Source organism: Gracilinanus agilis, chromosome 2 (genome assembly GCF_016433145.1).
Source record: "Gracilinanus agilis isolate LMUSP501 chromosome 2, AgileGrace, whole genome shotgun sequence".
NCBI lineage: Eukaryota > Metazoa > Chordata > Mammalia > Didelphimorphia > Didelphidae > Gracilinanus > Gracilinanus agilis.
This window is the reverse complement of record NC_058131.1, coordinates 257,324,052-257,348,326: the sequence shown is the minus strand read 5'-3', so window position 1 is coordinate 257,348,326 and position 24,275 is coordinate 257,324,052. Positions and strand designations below refer to the sequence as shown.

Genomic DNA, 24,275 nt, shown 5'->3' with positions numbered 1-24,275 from the left:
TAAACCCAGTTTTCATTATTATAGTTATTTGTGAAATCTGACCAAAAAGGAGGCAACATAGAATAATGGAAAGTACATTAGCTCTGAAGGCAGAAGACCTGGGCTCAAATCTTGCTTCTGATGTTTATTCCCTCTGTGACCTTGGGCAAGAGTCCCTTAGCCTCCATGGACCTTAGTTTCTCCATATGTAAAATGAGGGGATCAAACTAAATAGCTTTTGACATTCCAATCCAGCATAAATATATGATTCTGTGCTTTAATTTCTATATGTCAACAGCATTTACCTTTTTTATAATATTGAACAAATAAGCAAACAAACATGGAGCTAAATTTTATTCTTCTTCCCGTATCTCATCATTTGCCATTCTACTGGCACAACAGATAGAGCCCTGGGCTTGAAGTCAGGAATATTTGGGTTCAAATCTCATCTCTGACACTAGCTATGTGACCACGGGCCAGTCATTTAACTTTTTTGAGCCTCAAGTTCATCATCTAGAAAATGAATGGGTTGAATGAACTTGCCTTTTAGATCCCTGGGCTCTAAATCTCATTTAATTCACGTACTCTCTGCTTCATTCAAACTCTAACTGCAAGAACATGTACTGAATTATTTTACCTTTATTCTTTTACTCAATCTATTCTCTTGTCTTAGAACACCTTCTCCCCTACTCTTATCTTGGTGAGTTCATATTTATCCTTAAAAACCCATACAAGTTCAACTTCCTCATGGAAACTTCTACCCTGAAAGGTAGAGCTCTCCTTTCTGACTTGGCACCACATTTAGCAATTTTCTTATTTATTTTACAATACAATACTGTGTTAATACTATTTTACATTTTTCTTATCCTCTTGCTATACTGTAAATTCTTTGAAGGGAGGAATTATACTTATTTAAACTTTATATCTCCCTCAACACTTGGCACAGGAAGTACTTAATAAGTGTTTACTGCAATAGATCATGTGCTCCCAAAGTTTTCTTTTTCTATTGGCTAAATATCTCCAGTTTCTTGAACTGATTCTAATGTCAGTTTTTAGTTCCTCTCCATTTTAGTTTCCCTTCTCTCAATATACTCCAATTTAGCAAAGTCCCTCTTCAAATGTGCCGCCTAGAACTGGAAGCAAGACTGCAGCAAGAGTGCTTTTACTGGGGCAGAGTGTGGCGGTGGTTTTACCTTGCTACCTTTCTCCCACAAAAAACTATCTCACTTCCAATTTTCCCTATTACTATAAAAGGTGCCATCATCTTTCCAGTGGCCTATGTTCCTGTCCTCAGGCCTCAAAATCTTCATTCTCACCCCATATCGCTAATTAATTGTGAAATAATGCCATTTCTTCCTTCAAATATCTCCCCTTTTCTCCATTTACAAGGCCACTATCTTAGTTCAGGTCCTTACCATCTCTTGCCTGTACTACTGTAATAGTTTCTATGTTTTCTACCTATTTCAAGCTTCACTGCATTCCAATCCATTCTCTACACAGGGGCCAAAGTGATTTTCCTCTAGTATCAAATATAAATGCTTCTCATTGGCAATTTAAAATTTCTTACAACCTGGACCCTTTCCATCTTTCCAGTTTATTTCCCGTTTTTCACCCCTATCTACTTTACATGTCAGCCACATCGATCCACTTGCTATTACTCACACATGATATTCTATCTCCCTTTTGCACTACCTGTTTCCCACGCCTAGGATACATTCCTTCCATAACTTTGCCTCTTGTAATTCCTGGAGTCCTTCAAAACTCAGCTCAAGTGCCTCCTTCTACATGAAGCCTTTCTTAACTCCCCAAGCTACTTACGTCTTCTTTCCTCAAACTACCTTTCATTTCTTTTCTTTATGTTCTGAAAATCCTTGGATGTATACATGTATACATATACAAACCCCCCATGTTTCAGTGTATACTCCCTAAGGGCAGAGAACATCTAAATTTTGTCTTGATCACTAATGCTTACATGGTACCTGCCATATGGTAGGTGTTTCATGATGTTTTGTTACTTAGTTAATTAACTATGCTGTTTACTCAATTTGATTTTATAAATCTACTTTGTCTCTCAAAAGATATCTTTCACATAAATAATTGTCTACTCAATATCCTCCCTATTTTATTGAGTTGATTGTTTGGAAGCATATTTATTTCTATCTTAGGTTCACCCCTTTACAATGTTCTTGGTACTAAATTCTGTCATTTAATTGTCCAAGTTCATGTCTAATGATGAGAGAAGCAACACATTTATATATCCAAGTCACTCATACAATGGAGAACCAAGGCTACAAAAAGATTCATGAAGCACTCATCCCTACCCCTTATTATTTAATCTTTCTAATCATATCCAACTCTTCATGATCCCATTTGCAGTTTTCTTGTCAAAGATACTGAAGTGGTTTGGCATTTCCTTCTCCAGCTCATTTTATAAATGAGGAAACTGAGGCAAACAGTGTTAAGTGATTTGCCCAGGGTCACACAGCTAGTAAATGAAGTGGTTCAGCCCACAATTAAACAATGCATCAACTCTTAGATACTTTATATTTTTCATTTTGTACATAATTTGCCAGCCAATCTGCATAATGATGAGGAAGGTTCACACTTACAGTGCACCTAAATTGAGGCCCAAAAAATCTCATAGATTCCTGAAGCTTCCAGTCCATTGCCACTACATTCAAATGGCTTCCCACATAACAGCTTACCCAAAGTCACTCTCTCATTTAGATAGACTGTTCAAGGGATAATGTGGGAAGCTCATGAAATAAACAATGAAACTGTTAAATAAAGACACCATGCATTGCTGAACATCAAAAATACCTGCTCTCTATGTATGGTAAACAACAACCAGAATCTGTGCTTTTCTGTTTGGTTCCTGTATTTTGATGTAGAGGGGAAAGAAATAAGGCCATCACTCACATTGTTCCTTTCCTATTTCTTGAATTAAGACCTTCCTTCATGAGAGACCTTGATGATTCACAACATCTTTCCTGTTCTTTTGACAGGATGTGAACTACTTCTTTCATGTAGGATAGCTTGCAAGGGCATAGGTGAAGTTTCTGGAACTCAATGTTCTGTTACTTGAAGAAGCCTCACAGATGCACATTAGACTTAAAAACACCTTTGGCTTTTGCATCACTCATTCTCATTGTCCTAAAGGATTTCCCAGTAAACATTTGTCCCTAATATAGAGGAATTCAAAGGCCTTGTCTTTAGCTACTTAACTTTTGGTAATACATATGTTAGAGTCAGCTGAAAAAGATTCTACAACCGCTTCATCATTCCCTTTTCTTTTGTTTTTAACCCCATGAATTTCTTATTCTAAATCACACACACCCCAAAAGGGATGCCTAGAGCAGGTAGATATGACATTTAGGCAAAAGAAACAGACTAGATAGAAAGAACAGTGAAATTGAACTTTAAACATGGGAAAGGTTTTTCACTTGATAGAGAAAGGTCTACTTACTTAGAAAGTTTCATTTCAATCTGCTGCCGGATTTCCTGTCTTTCCTCATCAGTCCTTCTTGGAAAAATGTTTCTGTCCTCTAATTCCTGTTTACTTGGCCTGTTTCTTAGTTTCACTGCCAAAAGCTCCTTCTTACATTTTCTTGGTAATGTACCTGAAAGATGTGTTTGAAGGAGAAAAAGAAAGAAAGAAATCAGAGTAGTTATGATTTTAAAATCTAGCTTTCTTCTTTTTTAAGAAGTCTTGGAACCTTATGAAGTTAAAAACCTTCCTCCTAAAGAAGCATATATTTGTCACTAAAAGGCAAAATTTTACAGTTTTGAAGACGAAAAAGTCCAAAAAAAGTCCAATTTTTTCAGCTCAATTCAGTCAGTGATCTCATTCAGCCATATATTATTCTTAATATATTAATACCACATTAATTTAGGGCCTTCTGTTTTGACGTTGGTGTGTGAAAGTTTGCTAAGCAAATTAATGATATAAACAAATAGCATCTATGAGTAAATGTTTAAACTGCTTAAGAAACCAAATTGTTTCAAATATTATAGAAATATGATATATATGTGTATGTGTGCATAACTTTACATGTTCATAAATACATATACATACACCCACACAACCAGAATGGTCAAAAAATGACATGTTACGCTTCCTGGAAAACTGTAAGTTTCTATCTGCGACAATGATGGATTTACTATTATTACTAATTTCATTAATTATTTCCCAATTACATGTGAAATTTTTAAGAATCATTTTTTAAAATTTGCATTACAAATTTTCTTCCTCACTCTCATTCTTTCTCCCTCCTTGAGAAAGCGAGAAATGTGATTTAGATTATACATAGGAAGGCAAGCAAAACATATTTCCATATTAGCCATATTGCAAAAGAGGACATAAACAAAACAAAGCAATATAAATAAACTTTAAAAAGTTTGCTTCAGTCTATATTCAGAGTTGATTAGTTCTCTGTCAAGAAGTGGATAGCATTTTTCACTGCTTCCTTTGTCTTGATCTGAATAGCTAAGTATTTCACAGTTGATCATCCTTACTATATTGCTGTTACTATGTCTTCCTGGTTCTACTCACTTCACTTCTATATGTCTTGTTTCATCACAAACTCTTCCCTTATCCACAGATCAAACAGGTACATTTTTCTAAGCTTTTCTACTTATGGTTATCACCCTTTACATCTTAATTGTTTGTCCACTTTGACCTTATTTTGTTAATATGAATGAGATGTTGGACCATGCCTAGTTTCTGCCAAACCACTTTCTGCTTCTCTCAGCAATTTTTGCCAAATGTTGAATTCTTAGCCTGAAAACTTGAATTTTTGAGTACATCAAATGTTTGATTACTATGGTAGTTTACTACGATGTATTGTGTACCTCATTTATTCTACACATTTACTACTCTATTTCTCATTCAGTGCCAGATTGTTTTGATGATTACTGCTTTAAATGTAGTTTGAAATCTGGAACTGCTATGCTACCTTCCTTCACATTTTTCATCAATTCCTTTGATATTTTGACCTTTTTTGATGAATATTATTATTTTTCCTAGCACTATAAAATAATTCTTTTGAAGTTTGATATAATCATCTATTATTATTTCCAAACAACTGGAACATACTTATCAGTAAAATTAAATTGAATGTTTTTTTAAAAAAGATACAGAAGATCTAATATTTTAGGGTTGTCATCTCATTTTACTTCGAATGACACTGAGACAAAGTCTCTTTATTTGAATATACTAATAAGTTGAATTCTCCATAGATAGCAGGTTTATGCAATCAATTAATATGTTAGTTACAACTATTCTTAACTATTTATTATTTAAGGATTCTCTCAGGAGCAGTTCTAAGTCCAAAATAAGAACAAAATATACATTTATTTATGGACACTTTGCTAGCATGGGTAAGCACTTGTATACTTGTACCTGAAGTAACAAAATCACTTGTCTTTAAAGATTTTCTATCCTTTTAATTATGGCCATTCACGATATAGATAGAAATACAAAACTCAGAATTTAAGATTGCACAAAAACTAAGGATGTATCCTGTATATGTGAGAAATGGTGTGATGGATATCATCTAAGTGAAGTATAGTCTGAAAAGAAGGTAGATCAGTGATATAGGAGAAGCGGGGAAAGAGATGGAAAGGTTATCAATCATGAAGCATGGGGTGGGGAGGAAGGGTTCAAATATTTATGAAGCACTTACTTTGTGCCAGTCACTATAATAAGCGCTTTACAAATATCAACTTGTTTGATTCTTTCAACAACTCTGGAAAGTAGGTACTATTCTTATCCTTATTTTATATTTAAGGAAACTGAGACAGCAGAGATTAGTGATTTGCCAAGGATCACAAAGCTCTGAGGCTGTATTTACTGACTCCGAGCTAAGTGATACCTTTGGCAGCTGACTAGAGCTAGCACCCTCTCTCACTGCAAAGGATGATAGAGGGGCAGGTCAAGTACTGCCCCGGTAAAAAATATAAATATACCTAGAGGAAGGCCTCCAGCATCTTGAGTGTATTACTCTGTGAGGTTCTATGGAAGAACATATTTAAGAATAATATAGGACTAGAAGTTGTGGATAAGTTGTTCCCTCCATCAATGGAGGGAAAATCCATAACGATAGGATTGTGGACCCATTGAAGTGTCTTCTAATTTAGACTTTCTCTAGTCCAACTTTCTTTGTCTAGTTAATATGACTATCTTCATTTTCCTGTACATGTTGACTGGTGCTGAGCTTAATGTAAAAGGTGCTGAATTAATTGTTGAAAATCTTTTCTGCCCAGACACTTCCCAAGCCCATCTGTGCTTCTTCAACTGTGGCTTCTCAATGCACTCATATGAGCTTTCTGCATTTGTTCCCAAGCCAGCAACTCTTCCCATATGACAACTGATTACTTTTTTGAGGAAAAAAAATTAATTAAAGCAGCCACCATATGGAGTTGTTTTATTGGCACTAAGGAATGCTCAAGTCATCAAGAAATGGAATAAGCAGTTGTTTTAACACCTGAAATTCTCATGTTGAGCATGGCCACAGCACATTCTTGTGGGGGATAGCTTTTTTGTCAATGCACATTAGAAGATCTTAATCCCTGGTCCTCCCAAAGCACTTATTCACTTCTAATGCACTTATTACAGAACATATTTTTGTCATAGCTGTTGTATATCTGTGTCTCATTCACCTTGTTAAACTATAAGCTCTTGGAACACTACCACCATTTCTTATTTTAATATGGGTTTTTCAACAGAATCTAGCATACAATCCTTCACACAAGTATCTATCAAAGGCTTATTGAATTTAATTTTTTATTGACTAGTTTGGTTGATATTTGGTCTGTACAGTATTATGATACTGTAGGAATATTACAATATAAAGAATTATATTACAAAATAACATAATAATTTATCATATAAAAATATAATATAATTTGGTCTATAGAACATTATAATACTGAAGGAGTATGATATATTTTGTCCTTACTGATACAGAAATGCTAGGCAAGACAAGTCTCTATAACTTGGGACATACTACTACTACTAATCATTCATATTCACATAATGCTATACTTATTTATAAAGCATTTCCCTCATAAGTCAGGGAGATTAAGGGGATTTCATCATTTCACCTTTTACCCACCACATAACAATCTCTTAGGGTGGATAGTAGAAATATTATTCCTATTTCATAAATAAGGATATGGGGTTTCAAATAAAAATAATTAAAAGTGACTTTTTCTTCCACCTAATATGCACACTTAAAAGTTAAATGCTTACAGGGGAAGAGAAGGGAAAGAATTCAGCATTTATTGTCTACTAGGTACCAAGAATTATGAAAGCTTTTTACAAATATCTCATCTCATCTTCACAACAAAAAATCCTAGAAAGTTAGTTGCCTGAGGGAATAGGAAGACTGAATGACTTCTCCATATTCACATAGCTAGTATGTGTCAGAAATAAGACCTGAACCTAGACCTCTTGCCTCTAGATCTATCATCAATCAATTGTACCACATTACCTTGAATAATGCAAAAGTCATTTATATGAATAAATAAATGAAAAGGCATTAAGTGTACTAATTCCACATGGGGTAGTTAGGGGCAGAGAGGATACAGTGCTGGAGTTCAAATCTGACTTTAGACCCGTGATGACAAACCTATGACACGCTTGTCAGCACTGACACACGTAGCTATTTTTGATGACACACGGTCTTGTGCAGCCACATACAGAGAAGTATGGGGCCGCATGCTAAGGATGAAACATTTATTGTGGTGTAGTGTAGACACTGTGCACTATAGATGACGATTCTACCTATATTAATTTACCTATTTTGGTTTATTAAATAGTTATATATTACAATTATACATTTTTTGTTATTTAAACTATAAATATCATGAAATTATGTTTTTTTTTTCTTGAAGTGACACACCCCCAAGTTATGCTCAGTTTTTTGGCGAATTTTGACACACCAAGCCCAAAGGTTGCCCATCACTGCTTTAGACATTGACTAACTGTTTGAAGTTGAGCAAGTCATTTAATACTATTTGCTTCAGTTCTTCATCTGTAAAATGAGCTGGAGAAGGAAATGACAAACTACTCTAGTAGCCATGCCAAGGAAACCCCAAGGGTGGTCATAAAAAGCAGGCACAACTGAAACGAATGAACAACTAATAAATTCCAATCACTGTGTTAAGTAGTGGGAATACAAATAGAACAAGCAAGTGTTCTCAAGAATCTTATACTTTAATTTGGAGTAAATGGATAAAAGAAATAGAAACACTTGGGGTCAGGAAGGGAGAAAATATTATAATCTTATCCTCTGCAGGGCAGATGGAAAGATCCAGAAGTTCCTAAAGATATATCAGCTAGGGCTGGAGGGATGGCAAAGCCCAGAGGTCCTTAAATTAGCTGACATAAAGAGGTCTGGAAAGCATTGGTATCACTGAAGATAGGAAGGGTTGGAGAACTTTAGGACATCATGTCAGGGTGAAAGGATCACTTAATGATCCTCTAACCTTCCTGCAGGATTAGAGTTCACAATCTCCCAAAGTAGTGTAAAGAGAGGTTTTATGCCATAACACAAAGGGACAGAGACAAAAGAAAGGAAAATTATACGGTATCACTTGTAGCTAAAAGTCTTCCTGTTACCTTGCTGGCATGAATGAGTTTGGGGCTATGCTTTTTTTGGATACTTAAGGCATTTACATTTAGTTTAGAATGGTATTATAAAATTTATTCCCATCAGGATTCTTATTCCTTTATTAACATTTTACTTCAATGTATCATCTTGAAATGGAGATGGGCAGGTGGGAGAGATAGAGAAGGACAGACAGACAGACAGAGACAGAGACAGAGAGAGAAGAGAAGGAAAAGGAGGAGGAGGAGCAGGAGCAGGAGAAAGAGGAGGACGTGGAGGGAGGGGACAGGGACAAAGAAGAGAGAAAAAGGTAAGGGAGAGAGAATACTAGTGAGAGGAAAAAGAAGAGAGGAAGGGGAAGGAAGGAAAAGGACAAGGAGGAGAATGGGGAAAGGAAAAGGAAAGAAAGAAAGGGATGAGAAAGAGTTTACTAAGCACATTTTCTAAGTACTATTCTAAGTGCTAAGGATACAAAAAGAAGCGAGACCCTACTCTTATAGTGCTTACATTCATTGGGGGAAAGACAACATATAAAAGGAAGCTGGAAAGAGGATAAAATTAGCATTAAAATTTTTTCTTTTTAAAAAATATCCTATTTTATTTTCCTCTAATTCTCGAATTTCTCTAAAACAGTTCCCTCCATTTTAAAATGATTTAAGAATTTTGAGTCTTGAACTCTCTGCCTCCCCATAGTAAGCAATATGCTATAGGTTGTAATTGTGTAAAACATTTTTTCCATATTAATCCTTCTGTGGAAGGAAACTTGTACAAAAAACAAATTAAGAAAAAAGTGAAAAAGTTTGCTTTGATTTAGATTCAGGCTTTGTCAGTTCTTTCTCTAGAAGCAGATGGCATTTTTTTTAATGAATCTTTTGGGATTGTTTTGGATCACTGTATTGCTGAAATAATAGAAATAGCTAGGTTATTTACAGTTCTTCATAGTACAATATCCATGCCACTGTGTACAATGTACTCCTGGTTCTTCTTACTTCATTATGTTTCAGTTCATGTAAGTCTTTCCAGTTTTTCTGAGCTCCTCCTGCTGATCATTTCTCATATCATAATACTATTCCATTCAAATCACGTACTACAATTTAATCAGCTACTTCTCAATTGATCAGTATCCCCTCACTTTTCATTTCTTTGCCCCGAGAATTTTAAAAATTTCAAAGCTCTTTACATACATTATTTCATTTGATCCTCACAATAACCCTGTAAGATGGTTACTGTTATCCTCATTTTACAGATGATGAAACTAAGACTTTGTGAAGTGAAGCTTGACTAGGGTCACATAGCAAATAAGTGTCAGAAGAGTGATTTAAATGGAGATCTTTCTCTTCCCAAATCAATGCGTCTATTAGACACAGGGTCAGGAAGAGAGAAAAATATTAAAATCCAATCCATTTACAACATAGAATTATAGTGAGGATTGAATGTACTGTATAAATGTGATGAGCAATAATAACAATGGATATTTATATAATGCTTTAAACTTTAAATTTAATATAATTTAACATCTTCAACCTACAAAGCACTTTTTGTAGTTTGGAGATATTAAATTAGAGAAGTTTGGTGTTGTGTAAAGAATGATGGAGCAGGAGTTAGGATGACTGGTTTTTAGTCAGGGCTCTGCCACTAATTCCTTGTGACACTTCAAGCAAGTTACTTCCCTTCTGTGGGTCTCAGTTTCCTTCTCTGTAAAATAAAAGAGTTGTACCTGAGCTTAGCGTTTTCTTCCATTGATCTTGTTTTATGATTCTCATTGTAAGATCAGCTACTAACTACACATCTAAGGGAGGATGCTACTGTAATTTGCCTTGAGTAAATTCTGACCTACTAGAACAGATGTTCAGCTATTCTGATCCTTATGTTATTGTTCAATGGTTTCAGTTGTGTCTGATTTTTTGTGACCTCATTTGCAGTTTTCTTGGCAAAAATACTAGTCTCAGCCCATTTTACAGACGGGGAAACTGAGACAAACAGGGTTAAGTGACTTGCCAACATCACACAGGTAGTAAATACCAGAGGCTAGATTGGAACTCAGAAAGATACCTGACTCCAGACCCAGTTCTCTATCCACTGTGCCACCTAATTGGCCCATTTCTGACCCTAATCGTAGAAGTGCTCTTTTCTATGAGAAGGCTTCTAGGAAATCAGCAAAGCTGGCAAGAGAGTTTAGAGAATGAGGACTTTTCTGTACCTTGTTGATAAAGTGATAAGAGAAGAGACAGCTAACTGTGGGTTTTCTTTGTGATTCCTTTCATTTCCTTTCTTTCCTTTCTGTTTAAGAAGATAAAAAGAAACTAGAAAATCATAGAACTCCATTTCCTAAGCAGCGTAGTTATGGTTATTCTGTCTAGATCCCTGAGCTTTCAAGCTCATATTGTAAATGAAAGCTGTTTATAAAAATAAATTGGTGGTGGTGGGGAAGGGTAATGGTTAGGGAACACTTGCAGCAAAGATAGCCTAGAAATGAAAAAAAAATACTGAATATCAGTGCTTAGAGATCATCTTATATAATCCTCACATTTTACAGATAAGCAAACTGAGACTCAGAAATGGGATAATATTATTGCATTCAGAGCTGGAAAGAACCTTAAAAATCATCTAATTGAATTCTTTAATTTTCCAAAGAAAGAACCTGGGTTTCAGATATATTAAACAATTTGCCCCAAATCATTCAACTGGTTTGAATTTTAGCCCAGTCAGGTCTTCTGACACCAAGTCCAATGTTCTTGCCACTACACTGACAAAAGTTATTTGCCCAAGGTTTTGAATTTTGTTAATGTATATACTCAGCTGATGATCTTACTTTCCTGTAGATATTCCTGATGCATGAAAAGTGATATAAAATCTTCAAGGATTAGTCATGAAGTAACAGTGAATATCTAATAAGAAATTACAAGTAATCTGCAAAAGGAATACAATAGGAAGACCTCATATCAACTGAACTTCGCAAGGTGTCCAGACAGCATCTTAAATATTTCTGCTATGAGAAAATATTTTCCATTAAAGAATTCCACTGTAATTAATAGGTGTGAAGGGTAATATGTTTATCAAAGAAACTAGTTCCTCTAGAAATACTCTCTCTCTCTCACTCACTCTCTCTCCCTTCCTCCCTCCCCCATCTCTGTCTCTTTCTATCTTTGTCTGTCTCTGTGTCTCTGTCTCTGTCTCTCTTTCTCTCTCTGTCTCTCTCTCTCTCTCTCTCTCTCTCTGTCTCTCACATACACACACAGAATTTTAGGAGAAGCAGATTTGGGGGCTAAGAATTATTTTAGATATTTTGAGTATGTGATGTTGATGGACCATTCAGATGGAGATATCTAGCTGACAATTGGAAATATGGAAACTTTTTCACAAGAGAGATGAGTAAAGGATTTTCCATCAGCTACTCTGCTTGGTTTTTAGCTCTAGGAATAGAATGCTTTCCCCAAGATAAGCTGATCATTGAAATCTAATCACCATGCAGATGGACTCAGCTTTTTATACTTAACACCTCAGGACCTTCAGCCTCCTCTCCCTTGTGATTGGAAGTCTGGTGGTAGGGCAATAAACTCCTCCCAAAGCCTTCCTTGATAGAGGGTTTAGGATTTTCCAGATTATTCTTCACTTCAAATCATTCTGCTTGCTTTCAGTTCCAGGAACATCATGCCTTCATACTGGGAATCCTTTGGTAGCCTCCACCCACCCCATTTTCAGTTTCCTTTTTTTGTGTTGTCTTCTACCATCTGATTGTAAGTTCCCTGAGGGCAAAGACTGTTTTCTTCCCTTATTTGTATCTACAATATCCTATGTACTTAACAAGTGTTTATTAACTATTGACTAAACATAAAACTAATAATTTGTGTAAAGGTGAAAACTATTTGAACACATGAAAGGATGAGATGACCAAGGGTAAGAGCATAAAAATTCAGGATAGAGCCTTAGATATCAATTATTGGGAATAGTAAATAAGAAGTGACTGCTATTAGAGTAGGGATGTGATGCAGTGAAGAATTCATCAGATTGGTTGCTGAGCTACCTAGGCTCTGATTCCTACTCTTCCTCTGACTACCTATATGACCATGGAAAAGTCACTTCTTTACGTGGGCCTCAGTTTCCCCATCTGCAAAACTGAGTTGTACTAGATAATTGTTGAAGCTCTTTCATTTATTTTTAGCACTTATATGTGATAACCACACTATGAAGTATTTTACAAATATCTGATCCTCACAACAGTTCTGCTAATATCAATCCCATTTACATTACATTTACATTGCAAGAAACTGAGGCAGAGGTTAAGGGACTTAACCCAGAGTCACACAGCTAGAAAATGCCCAAGGATGGATTTGAATTCAGGTTTTCCTGATGCTAAGTATATTGTTCTATCCAGTGTACCACCTAACTGCCTCCTGAGAAATAAAGTCATTTGCTCAGGTATCATACAGTGTCCTTAGATTAGATGATATCTAATGACTCCTTAAGCTATTCTGTCCTGATTATTATTATTTTACAAATATACACTTTAAAGAGGTTACCTAAAACCAATTGGTTAAACAGGAATCAACTTACAAACTGGCATTTAGAAATATAATTTTTAAATGGGTCAGATTATTTGTGTCAGTTGGTCAGTTCACACTTCCTAGTAGAAAAACTTAGTTGGGAAATTGAATGAATATGAGAAGAAGACTTGGTAAGCAAGAATCCAAGTAAAGAATAATGGAGTAGAGTAAGACCCAGGTTTAAATACTAGCTCTGGTATTTACTACCTATATTACCCAGGGAAGTAATTTAGCCATTTTGAGTCTCAAGTTCCTGATCTATAAAATTAAGAGGCTAAATTACATGATGTTTAAGAGCTCATGCAGCTCTAAATTCTATGATCCTAATGAAAAACCAGAGATTTAAGACTAGCTTACCATTTCCGGAAAAAATGATACCAGTGCCCCCTAGCGTTAACAATAAAAGTAACTTCATTTTTTAAGATGATTTCCAAGACCTACTCGAAGAGTAGGACAGCTACTATGGATAAAGTGCCAGGCCTGTAGTCATCTTCCGGAGTTGGAATTTGTCCTTAGATATTAGCTGTGTGACCCTGGGCAAGTCATTTAACTCTGTAGGTATGCCTCGTCTGTAAAATGGGCTGGAGAAGAAAATGGCGAACCACTCCAGTATCTTTGCCAAGAAAACCCCAAATGGGATCACAAAGAGTCAGACATGACTGAAAATAATTGACGACAGGAACAGAATTTACAATAATAATAATGATGATGCCAGTGAAAATGATGCATTGCATGTGACTGATTGGCTTCCAAGAGGAATCTGCCACAAATAAATAGTCTGTCTTATAGTTCACATCAAAAGTGAACTGATTTACCAAATCGCATGTATATTCAGGAATATATCTCCTGGGTGAAGAGAGAGCCAACTATATAATGAAGGGAACTGAGCTGTATATTTTCTTCTGAAGTTTAAAAAATACAATTAACTGCTCAACCATCACCCTGCATTATGTGACAATTCCTGTTTATTACATGATTTAATTTCACTGCAGCGACCATTTCTATCAATAGCAACCATTCTCTTCTCTATGGAATGTTGTTCATGCAAGCAGATCTTGGGTTGATACTCTGGTATATTCTCCCAAGAGGTTTTAATGTTATATTTTTAAAGTTATATTGGCATATTTTTTTTACCTAAATTTTTTTACCTAAATTTCCTCCTTAATCCTTCACTCTCCGAAATAGAGTTAGAAAGAGATATCCCAGATCACTAGTCTTACTTTCAGTTCAGCCCTCACCGCTATCAGCCAAGAAGGCATTCCAGTGGAGAAGGGACCAATTAAGGTAATATTAATCTAATACCCCTTTTTGGCCCCCAAATCAACTTTTTGATTTTTAAGCAAAAAATCTTAGGGTAGAAGCTCTGATCTGTATCTCTTTGAGGCTGGGGCCAAGGTTAGAGTTCCTCTTTTGCCTATCATGCTGGAAAAACACCACACATGGTGTCCAGCTATCCTAAACTCAACACAGTTACTCCTGGTATCCAGATGACCCATCTCTTGTCCTGACTGACGTTTGAATTCTCCAATCAAAGAGGCTTAGAAAAGGGACATTACGAAGAGCGTGAATTAATGAAGCAGACAGGAAGTAGCTTTCCTTTTTCCTGGAACCATGATTTTAGGATGCAAGATCTGGCTCTGGGTTGGTTCAGACTGCTTACAGGGGAGATGGCTGAAAGAGTTAACTTATCACATGTGGCTTGTGCTTCTCTCTCTTTTTCTCTGGCCTGCTTTTTGGTATATAATAAATAATTATAAAATTAATATACAGTCTCCAGAGGATTTTAATCATAATACAACCAATTGCCCACACACAGGCTCTCTGCCTAAGGAGAGACAGGAAGGAGATCGCAGTCTGGGCAAGTCAACCACCACCACCTCATCTTAGACCCTAATGGTGACCTATATCTCAAAAGTCTTAGGAATAGCTATATTTTCAGCCCAGTGCTCTCAGCTATTGTCCTGGGAAGCAACCCTTTTGAAGATGTTAAAGCCATAGCTACTGAAGTCCCAGAATAGAAAGCTGTTACCACCAAAGCCCTTGACACTGTTACATGGTTCAACATTAGAAACTGATATCATTTTACCAGTGGAAAAGATATTAAGGAAGAGGTAGTACATCTACTTTGCCATTGTACCCTAAGGACTATGAGAGCTTCCCATCCGACTTGAAGTTAAAACTTTCCATATATGTGGTTTCTCCCATTAGAATATGAGCTTCTTGAGAGTGCAAATTGCTTTATTTTTCTTTTTTGTGTCCAAAAGACATAGCATAGTGCTTCCCACATAGTAAATGCTTGATTGATTCATTCATTAGTGCAGGTCTTATAATGGAGAATTTGTATTACAATTTAAAGTTGATGAATGCCTTAGACATACACCAAGTTTAAAAATACATACACAAATACTTTTTGGCAGTGGCGGGGAGGCATAGAGAAGCCTAGAGTTGTGATTTCACTGGCCATAGGAAACTCCCAGTACGGAAACACATTTCATGATAGAAATCAAGCAGCTTCTATGCAGCATACAGTCTTAGAGAGCTGCCCGAGGTACTGAGAAGCTGGCACTTCCCCAAAAGGATATGAACCAAGGTCTTCCTGATTCTAAGATCAGCCCTTCTACTCATTGTGCTATGCTGCCTTTCATGTATACGTGTTCTTGTATGGGCCAACTAAGTTACTTCCCGGATTAAAATGCTTCGGTGGCCCCCTATTGCCTCAAGAAGAAATGACAAACCCCTCTGTTTGGCATCCTTCATAGACTTATCTTTCCATTCTGATTACATCAGACCTCTAACTGTCTAGCCAAACTGCCTTAATTGCTGTTTCTTGTACAAATCATTCCGTCTGCTGCCCCTGTGCCTCATGCTTGGAATAGTATTCCTCCTTATCTTTGCCTCTGGAATCGTGAAGGCTCAGCTCAATGGCCACATCTTTCAAAAGGCTTTTTATTAATCCCCTCGTCATTATAGTTTTCCCCTAAATTCACTTTGCATTTGCCTATAGATTGTATTCATTTATCTGTGACTAAGTAGTGATCTTTATGCCCCCAGTAGAATGTAAGCTTCTTGACATCAGAAATTCTCTCATTCTTTTGTATTTGTATCCCCAGCACCAACCACAAAACCCTGCTTATTGATTGACTGATGATTGACATATTCTCCAGGATATTTCATTTCATCCTTGTAGGTATGCCCTACAACACAGAGCTCGACCCCCTCCCCCCCCCCCCCCCCGTCTTAATAAATGGTTTGGTTTCATGAAATGGAATGGCCAGAAGCAACTTATCCTCTGGTAACTGAACTACCTTGAATGAACCTTTGAACTTAATTAGGCTCATCTTTGGGTGATGGATACATATATGTTGGTAGGACCTGCCAGGACTGATGCTCTAATGGCATATAGTTTGTGAACTGAAGATTACCTCCATGCTTTAGTAAGACTTTAGGATCCAAGGGAGCAATTAGTTTATATGTTTTGCATAATTGTGCATTGATACATGCTGGTGAATGTTGCATGCAGTATAGCATGTGTTCTCTGCTTTATGCTGTTATGTTTTACATTTCTTTATTTCTGTTATTTTTTTATGTGTTGTGCTATATGTTCTGCTACGCTATTTAATGTGATATGATAAGAGGAAACATCTGTCACGATCAGAGGACTGACTTTGACTGGATTCATGAAGACCTGAGTGCAACTCTGGCAAGTCACTTAAACTTTCTGGGTTCCTAGTATACACTTTTAAGGTTCTAGTTAGAAAGGAGTTGCCAATCTACATCACTGGAGGGAATTTCTTATCAGGGAGCTCCCTTCCCAAATAAAATCACTTTTTTCAGACAAATGAAAAACCACATTAAAGTTATATTCTCATCTTCTTTCTTCTGTCCTTTTGTCATGAACTGAGGAGAGAAAATAAGTCACTTTTCCAAAAGGAAAAAGCAGGCATGTTAAGATCTCAAAAGCTGGCTGACAAGCAACTGAATTCCTGTTGACGCGAAATTTACCCTTGATTTTATCTATACTGGAAGAGTTAGCTACCAGTAGGTGCCAAGAGCACAGAAGGAGCAACAACTAGAAATTCTCGCCTCCTATTTCTCTTCTGATACAAAGGGCTCCTTCAGTGTTTCTTGTTGAACACTGCCCTTGTACAACTATTTAGCCAGCCTTGTTCTTGTTCTCTACTGAATGTGCACGGAAAACTACATCTAATTATGTAAACATATTGATTTCTCTTTCATGAACAGAACAATCTCCCCTTTGTTTAGGCTGCAGGGACACTGCAGCTTCCCTTGTATCAATTTCTCAGGTTATGAGAATTCATGTCCTACTCACTTGGCAGGAAAAGTGGAGATCAGTAAGAAAGGTTGGACAAAATCAGGCAACAGAATCCTTTAAAACCCTGTAGTGTTGGATTTTGACGTAAGTAAAAGGATGTCTGTTCTGCTATCCATCCTGCCATGCTTTATTGTCAGTTATTTTGTGACAATCACTGAACTCAACCATCTTATTGTCATGTCCTGTTACTTAACAACAGAGCTCCACCGACATGGAATAATTGGTGAGGTTGGCCTTTGGGAGGAAGTAAGTTTAAATTTGTGAAAAGTATCAATTAGAGCATCATGAATATATGTGACTATGTTACATTACATGTACTTAATTTATATATAACATTGTATATTCTATATGTACACTTGTAGCATTTCTGTGCAGTAACACGAACTGATGGCTAACATAATACTCATATATATGTGTTGTTGTTCAGTCATTTTCAGTCACGTCTGACTCTCTGTGGCCCCATGTGAGTTTTTTTTTTTCTGGCAAAGATACCAGAGAGGTTTGCCATCTTCTTCCTGAGCTCATTTTACGAAGAGGAAAATAGGCAGAGTTAAGTGACTTGCACACAAGCTGGTTCTGAGGCCAAATTTGAACTCATGAAGATCATTCTTCCTGATTCCAAGCCCACTGCACCACCGCACTACCCCCATTTATATAAAGAGTTTGATTTTTAAAAAGCATCTGTTTTAAATCTTGTGAAAATGCATTTTTGCTCACTACATTAAGCATTCTTCTTGAATTTCTATAGGAAATGGACTCTATAGTTCAGGCTAGGATAAATGAATTAATTCAATAATTCATCTTTTATTAAGGATGTACTATTTGTAAAATAATCTACCAAGCACCAAGAACAAAAAAAAGATAAAAAATCATACAGTCTTGATCTCCAAAAGTTCATATCTAATGAAATTTGTTCACAAAAAAATACATATTAAAATGATTAAATTCCTGGGAAAGATCCAAAAATTGTAATAAGATCCTTATAACAACCCTGTGCTATTATCATTTCCATTTTACAGATGCAGAAACTGAGACTGAGAAAGGTTAAGTGAGTTGTCCAGGATCACACAGCTAGTAAGTGTTTAAGGCTATATTCAACTTAAGTCTTTGTAACTATCTAGACCTTTATCAATTATGTTGCCTACTTGCCTGCTACACAATCTAGATGCCTCTAAAATGTTATAATGATGGCATGAGTTTATAAATTTTTGAAGCCCATATGCATTTATTTTTCATTTCTTTTCTCTAGTGAAAGTTAGCAAGTTAGTAAGAAGAAATGATTGAAGTTAGCATGAAAATGATTCCCATTTTACAGTTGGAGAAACTAAAACCCAGAGAAATTAAGTGAAATATGTAGTATCATATAGCAAGGTAGTGGTAAAAGGAGGGCTAAAACACTTTCTCTTATCCAGAGTTATTTCCATTGGACTATAGGCCAAAGTCTCAATAACCAAGCTACAGGAAGTTTTATTATTATTTCTCTGAATAGCAGCTTTCCCAGCAGTGTCCCATTAAACACATAAACACATAAATACATGAGCAGGGTCCATGACATGTTGGAAAAACTTTATAGTCTCCCTCTCCTCTAAATGTTCCATTTACTCTCAACATATAGTATAAGAAAATGCCCTCTGGATAATATATATATATATATATATATATATATATATATATATATATATTTAATGACGGAATTATCAAGAAATACTTTCTCAGAGGACAAAGTCACTATTAACAGTTAGCGATATGCTTATTCTCCAACCACCTTACTTTTGTCAATTATCAGTTATGTATTTATTACACATGTATTCCCCTATATACTTTTTGAGATAATCTGTACTATCTTGTGTTAATGAGAGCCATAAGCTTATGATCTGCTTTTATTTTATTACTAAAACTGCTTTCATCCCTCCTAAAACCATTTTAAAAGTTATATCCCTTTGCCCTAGTTCTAGTGTTTCTTCCTATATTTGGTGAATGAGTACCTCAATACTTCAACCTCCATGATTTCATAGTCTTTATAAACACATGACTCCATCAGCCTTCAAAGAAAGAAATTCTATTTTTTGCTCTGCCTTCTCTTTATCTCCAATCCCTCTTCCCTCTACTTTTCCCACAAAAATACTTTGACAGACATAACAGTTTAAGTATTCACTGTTTTCTTACCAGAGATAATGGAATCGTTCAAAGCTTCTTCATCCTGATATAAAAGTGTATCGTCCTTGAGTTCTGAATTCATGATCAGGTTTTCTTTGTTTTCATCAGACTCTTTAACTGAGTTCCGTTTGTTCTCTGAACCTCCATCACAGCTCAGTACATTCTCTTTCTCTTTGCTTCGTTCAATACTGGAGGTCCTGGATGGACGCACATCCATTCGCTTCTTTGGCGACCCTTTACTCTCTCTTCCTTGAAAGCTAAGGTTGGAAAATAGCTCAAGTTATATCCTAACTCAAAGCTTTTAATTCACAACTGAAACTAAACTTTGGAATAGCAGTATCCACTTTAAAAACTGGCTGTAAATGTGGGAAGAGGGGGTAGGGAATGGAGTCCACTACATTTGTATTCTTGCTTTTTGACGGAATTGAATTACATCTCAATTTTGATTATGAGAACGCAGGTTGGAATTCAATGATTAATATACCTATTTGCTGTTTAGCAAACAGATATCTATTTGATATATGTCTATTTTATCTATATGTACTTAACATATATCTATTTGATGCTCTTCTGTATTGACTTTAAATAGTTCTGTCCAGGTTTGCATATTTTTTAAGCCTAGGATATAAAACTATGATTTTAATAAATCTAGGCACCAGAAAAGTTCAATGATGACTGAAAAGGCCTCTTTATTAGATTTCTTCAACTGACAAATTGTTCTTAGAGCACCAAGAATTAAGATCAACTTTATTTGCCCTGAAGACCTCTCCTTCCTGAAGAGGCCAGGTAACACAGGACTCTCAGATGTCAACACTTGACATTTTAGTATAGTGGATTCAGAGCCATCATCAAAGCTTAGAAGATTTGAGATTAAGTTCTGCCCCTAATACATAATGGCTGTGTGACTCTCATAAGTCATTTAATCTTCTAGGGGTCTGGGCCACTCCCTAATAACTGAAGTTGGATAGAAGTTTGGTAAATGTATTCTACTCATCTTACAGTTCCCTTCGCTATTCATATCTCAGATCAGGGCACTATTCCTGTCTCTACCACCACAATTGACACCATGGGAGTACGTCAGTGCACCCAAGCTTATTTGAGCTTTGTTGTTCTTATTGGGATGTTTCATACTATTTGATACATTCCCAAAATATTCCAGGTCCTTCCTGACCTTAATTTATCTGTGTATTCCCTATCTGCCTACCTGTATTACTTAAATTCTCCATTCTCTAGATAGTAACATCTGTACATAGGGTCTTTGATTTTCTCTTCTCTACCCAGTCCCTGACCACAGATCTTGATAACACATGTAATCATCTTCTCTTTCTCTAATCTATCCTTTTTCCTATCTAGAAGCAGGCCAGACTGAATCTTTGAAGTGGTCTGAGAACCAGATTTCCTAGGAATCAATTAGTCTTAATAGTCTTCACGAAATCCAAGTATGCTACTTATCCTTTGATATACTTCATCTCTCCTAGATGAGTTTTGAATTAAGCTTCCTTATAAGCATATAGTTCTCTGTCAACTATTTGACAGTTTCATTTATTATAGTTTGCAGTGAAAATCCCCTGTGTATTAGCTCAGTTTTGTAGTCTCTGTTCTAGTGCAAAAACTTTACTCTTTAACACACATTTATCATCATATACGTGTCCTTTATTATTTTTTGTTATGGGTAATGAACTGCATTATAAAAACAAGTTTATATGTATATATATATATGTATATATTTTTCCTACAGCATGCCTTTATTCCTTTCGAGACATAGGTTAATGTGCACATGAAATCTTAATAGTAATTTTCTTCCTTAGTACTCAGGAAAATTTCATAAGGGGCAATGTCTACCACCAAACATATTACAGAAATTCTTCATGAAGCCAGCTCTTTTGCAAGAGACTGTTTGGAAGTACGAAAAAAGAAATCTTGGTGAAATGAAACCTCATTACCTGTCCTGACGGTGTTTTGTCGCCAGAGCTCGGTGGAGTTCCTCGATGACTCTGCTAGGAGGCAGGGGCCTATGGACAGCAGCGAGATGAGGGGACCCTGTGGGTGTGGAATGCTGTCCTCTAAGGTGGGGTTCAGAAATTTTCTGGCCAGAGGCTTGGAAGAGGGTGGCTTGTCCTGAGATTTGGGAGGAACCAACAACATAATTCTTCAGGATTGTGGAAGGAGGGGATTTCACTGGGGCATCATCCGGGTCACTCTCTGCTGCAAAAGAGGCAAACAAAGAGAAATACATACCCAGTATTCAAGGACTACTATTTTGGGGATGAGGAGCAGTTGACATTTAAGCTCATTCTGCTTCAGGAGTGAAACATGAGCTGCCTGCTACCCCTGCCTGCTTTACCAGTCCTAAAGCATAAGTGGCAAATTCATAGTCATTCCAATTGAGGTAATCAGAAAGGGAAGTATTACATAGAGAATTAGACCAGGAGTGAGGAAGATGGGCATTCTTGTCTCCTCTCTGGTAGATGCTTTCTGTGATTCTGAGCAAATCATATAATCTCTCAGTGCCTCTAAGAAGCAGTCTAGAATAGGAAATTTAGAACAGGTGTTCATTTGTATTGATTGAGTGAGTTTCTTCATCCAGAGTTCTTATAACCTAGCAATCTCTGGAGTAGACCAAATAAAAATGGCAATCAGAAAAAAAGAGAGAGAAAAATATATTTTCTCTGCCCTTTCATATTTCCTTGTCTTCATTCTCCATGCTGGGATTTGTTCTGTTTCCCTAAGTTCATCCTCTCTTTCCTTCTCTATATCTTCTCACTTCCTCTCCCCCTTCTTCCTTAGAAGTCTTTCAAGATTAGAAGTGTTCCTTTCAGGAGCATTTTTTCTGGAGAGAGAGAGAGAGTGTGTGTGACTTCCCTGGACAAGACATCTGCCAAAGCCTTCATTAAAATTCCTCAATAATCTCCCCAGAGGCTGAAAGAGATAGAGTAGAATAGGAAAAATCTATCACCTTTACCCAACTAAAAAAAAGGGTGGGGAAAGACCAACTTATTGAAGAGATGCCATATTTCAGTGGAAAGCAAAAACAAAAGAAAACAAAACCAAAAATAAGCCAAACCACAAACCTAACATTTAAAATGAAAAAGCAATCTGCCTTCAAGGATCCCAAGGATGACAAGAAAGCTCAGATGGTTTGGGCCAAATGGGCTGAGCAACTGGCAACTTCACAGTCTTTAACTGGATAGTTTCTGCTAGGAAAGCTGACACTTGTGGCTAACCCAAGATCCAAGAGACAAGAACCCTAGGCTTGACCACAAGCCAGAATGAAGGAAGGGAATATCACTAGCATTCTTCTTCATCTAACTTTAGAAATGTTTTGTAATTATTTTCAAATAAGAAGTTTTATAAAATTAAAGATAGTAGTTTTTATCTTGGGTTACACAAATTAGAAATTGTTTCTTTGAAGGTTACCATAAATCAATCAACAAGCATTTATTAAGTGCCTACTATTTGCCAAACACTATGCTAGATATTAGGGGATACAAAAACAAAAACAACCCAACATCACCCTCAAGAAGCATATCCTCTATTGGAGGAAATAACACATACATGTTATATATAATACACATTATATATAACATGTTTATATATATTATATATAACATGTTTGTATATATTATATATATATACATAAGGCAAGGGGAAGCAGAGGTATTAACATTTAAGGGAGGTGGTAGAAAGGTGACTCAATGGATATGGAGCCAGATCTGGAAATGAAAAGTGCTTGGTTCAAATTTGGCCTCAGACACTTCCTAGTTGTTTGACCCTAAGTAAGTCACTGAACCCCAATTGCCTAGCCCTTACCACTTTCCAGCCTTGGAACCAATATTTAGTATTGATTCTAATACAGAAGGCAAGGGTTTGAAAAAAAATTGGGGGGATAAGAAATGGCTTCCTGGTTTGTGAAGAAAAGTAGGGATTCTAGAATATGCAGTTGAGGAAGACATGCAATTCTAGACGTGGTTAAGTAGTATAGGGATGAAAGGCAGGCTGTCTTTGTATAAGAAAGTGAAAGAAAACCAAGACTGCCTAGACTGGAGAGTGGAGGAAAATGTGCAGTAGGCTGGGAAAAGAGGTCGGTCCAGTTGCAAAGGACTTTAAATGCCAAATAGGGGCGTTTATATTTGAATCTTGGATATAACAGGAGGCCACCCAAGTATGTAAGGTACCTTGCCATTGGAGGATAGTGATATGGTCAGAATTGACCTTTAGAAAAGTCATTTCAGCAGCTGCTTAGAGAATGAAGCACTTGGGAGGTAATCCTTACCAAGGATATGGATATTCTTTTGACTTTAGAAAAAATGCCTTTAGCTATATAAATAGTGAAAAAATAAGTAAATAGTAAATAGTATAAAACAACGAACTTATCTATGTAAGAAATTCTCTACGTAATAGTGTTAAATCAGAAATCAGGATACCCTGTCCTAGGGATAATCAATTAACCATACTGGGTTTATCAGTAAGATGAAGGAACTGGACTAGATAACTGAACTATGAGTTCCCTTCAGTTCTAAATATACAATACTCTTTTTGCAATCCTTACATGTCCTTTCCCTTCTTCTCTATCTATCATTCCCAGATGGAACAGTGAAGAGTAATTTTAATATAAGAAAAGCTTTTGAACACAGTATATGAGAAGCTCAG

The 24,275-nt window shown here is 36.3% G+C and overlaps 1 protein-coding gene across 6 annotated transcripts in view; it reads right to left on the bottom strand.

The window, feature by feature from the left end:
• PHACTR3 (phosphatase and actin regulator 3) overlaps window positions 1–24,275 on the bottom strand; it is a 309,124-nt gene that overhangs the window by 53,282 nt on the left and 231,567 nt on the right. For 3 of the 6 annotated variants that reach the window (XM_044663866.1, XM_044663870.1, XM_044663869.1), the window contains 3 exons: window positions 21,569–21,830; window positions 19,635–19,882; window positions 3,446–3,599 (listed from right to left, as the gene is read on the bottom strand). In XM_044663866.1, the coding sequence (XP_044519801.1) occupies window positions 3,446–3,599; window positions 19,635–19,882; window positions 21,569–21,830 (664 nt within the window). The remainder of the gene's footprint in view (window positions 1–3,445; window positions 3,600–19,634; window positions 19,883–21,568; window positions 21,831–24,275) is intronic. The other 3 variants (XM_044663867.1, XM_044663872.1, XM_044663871.1) reach the window with 2 other exon arrangements.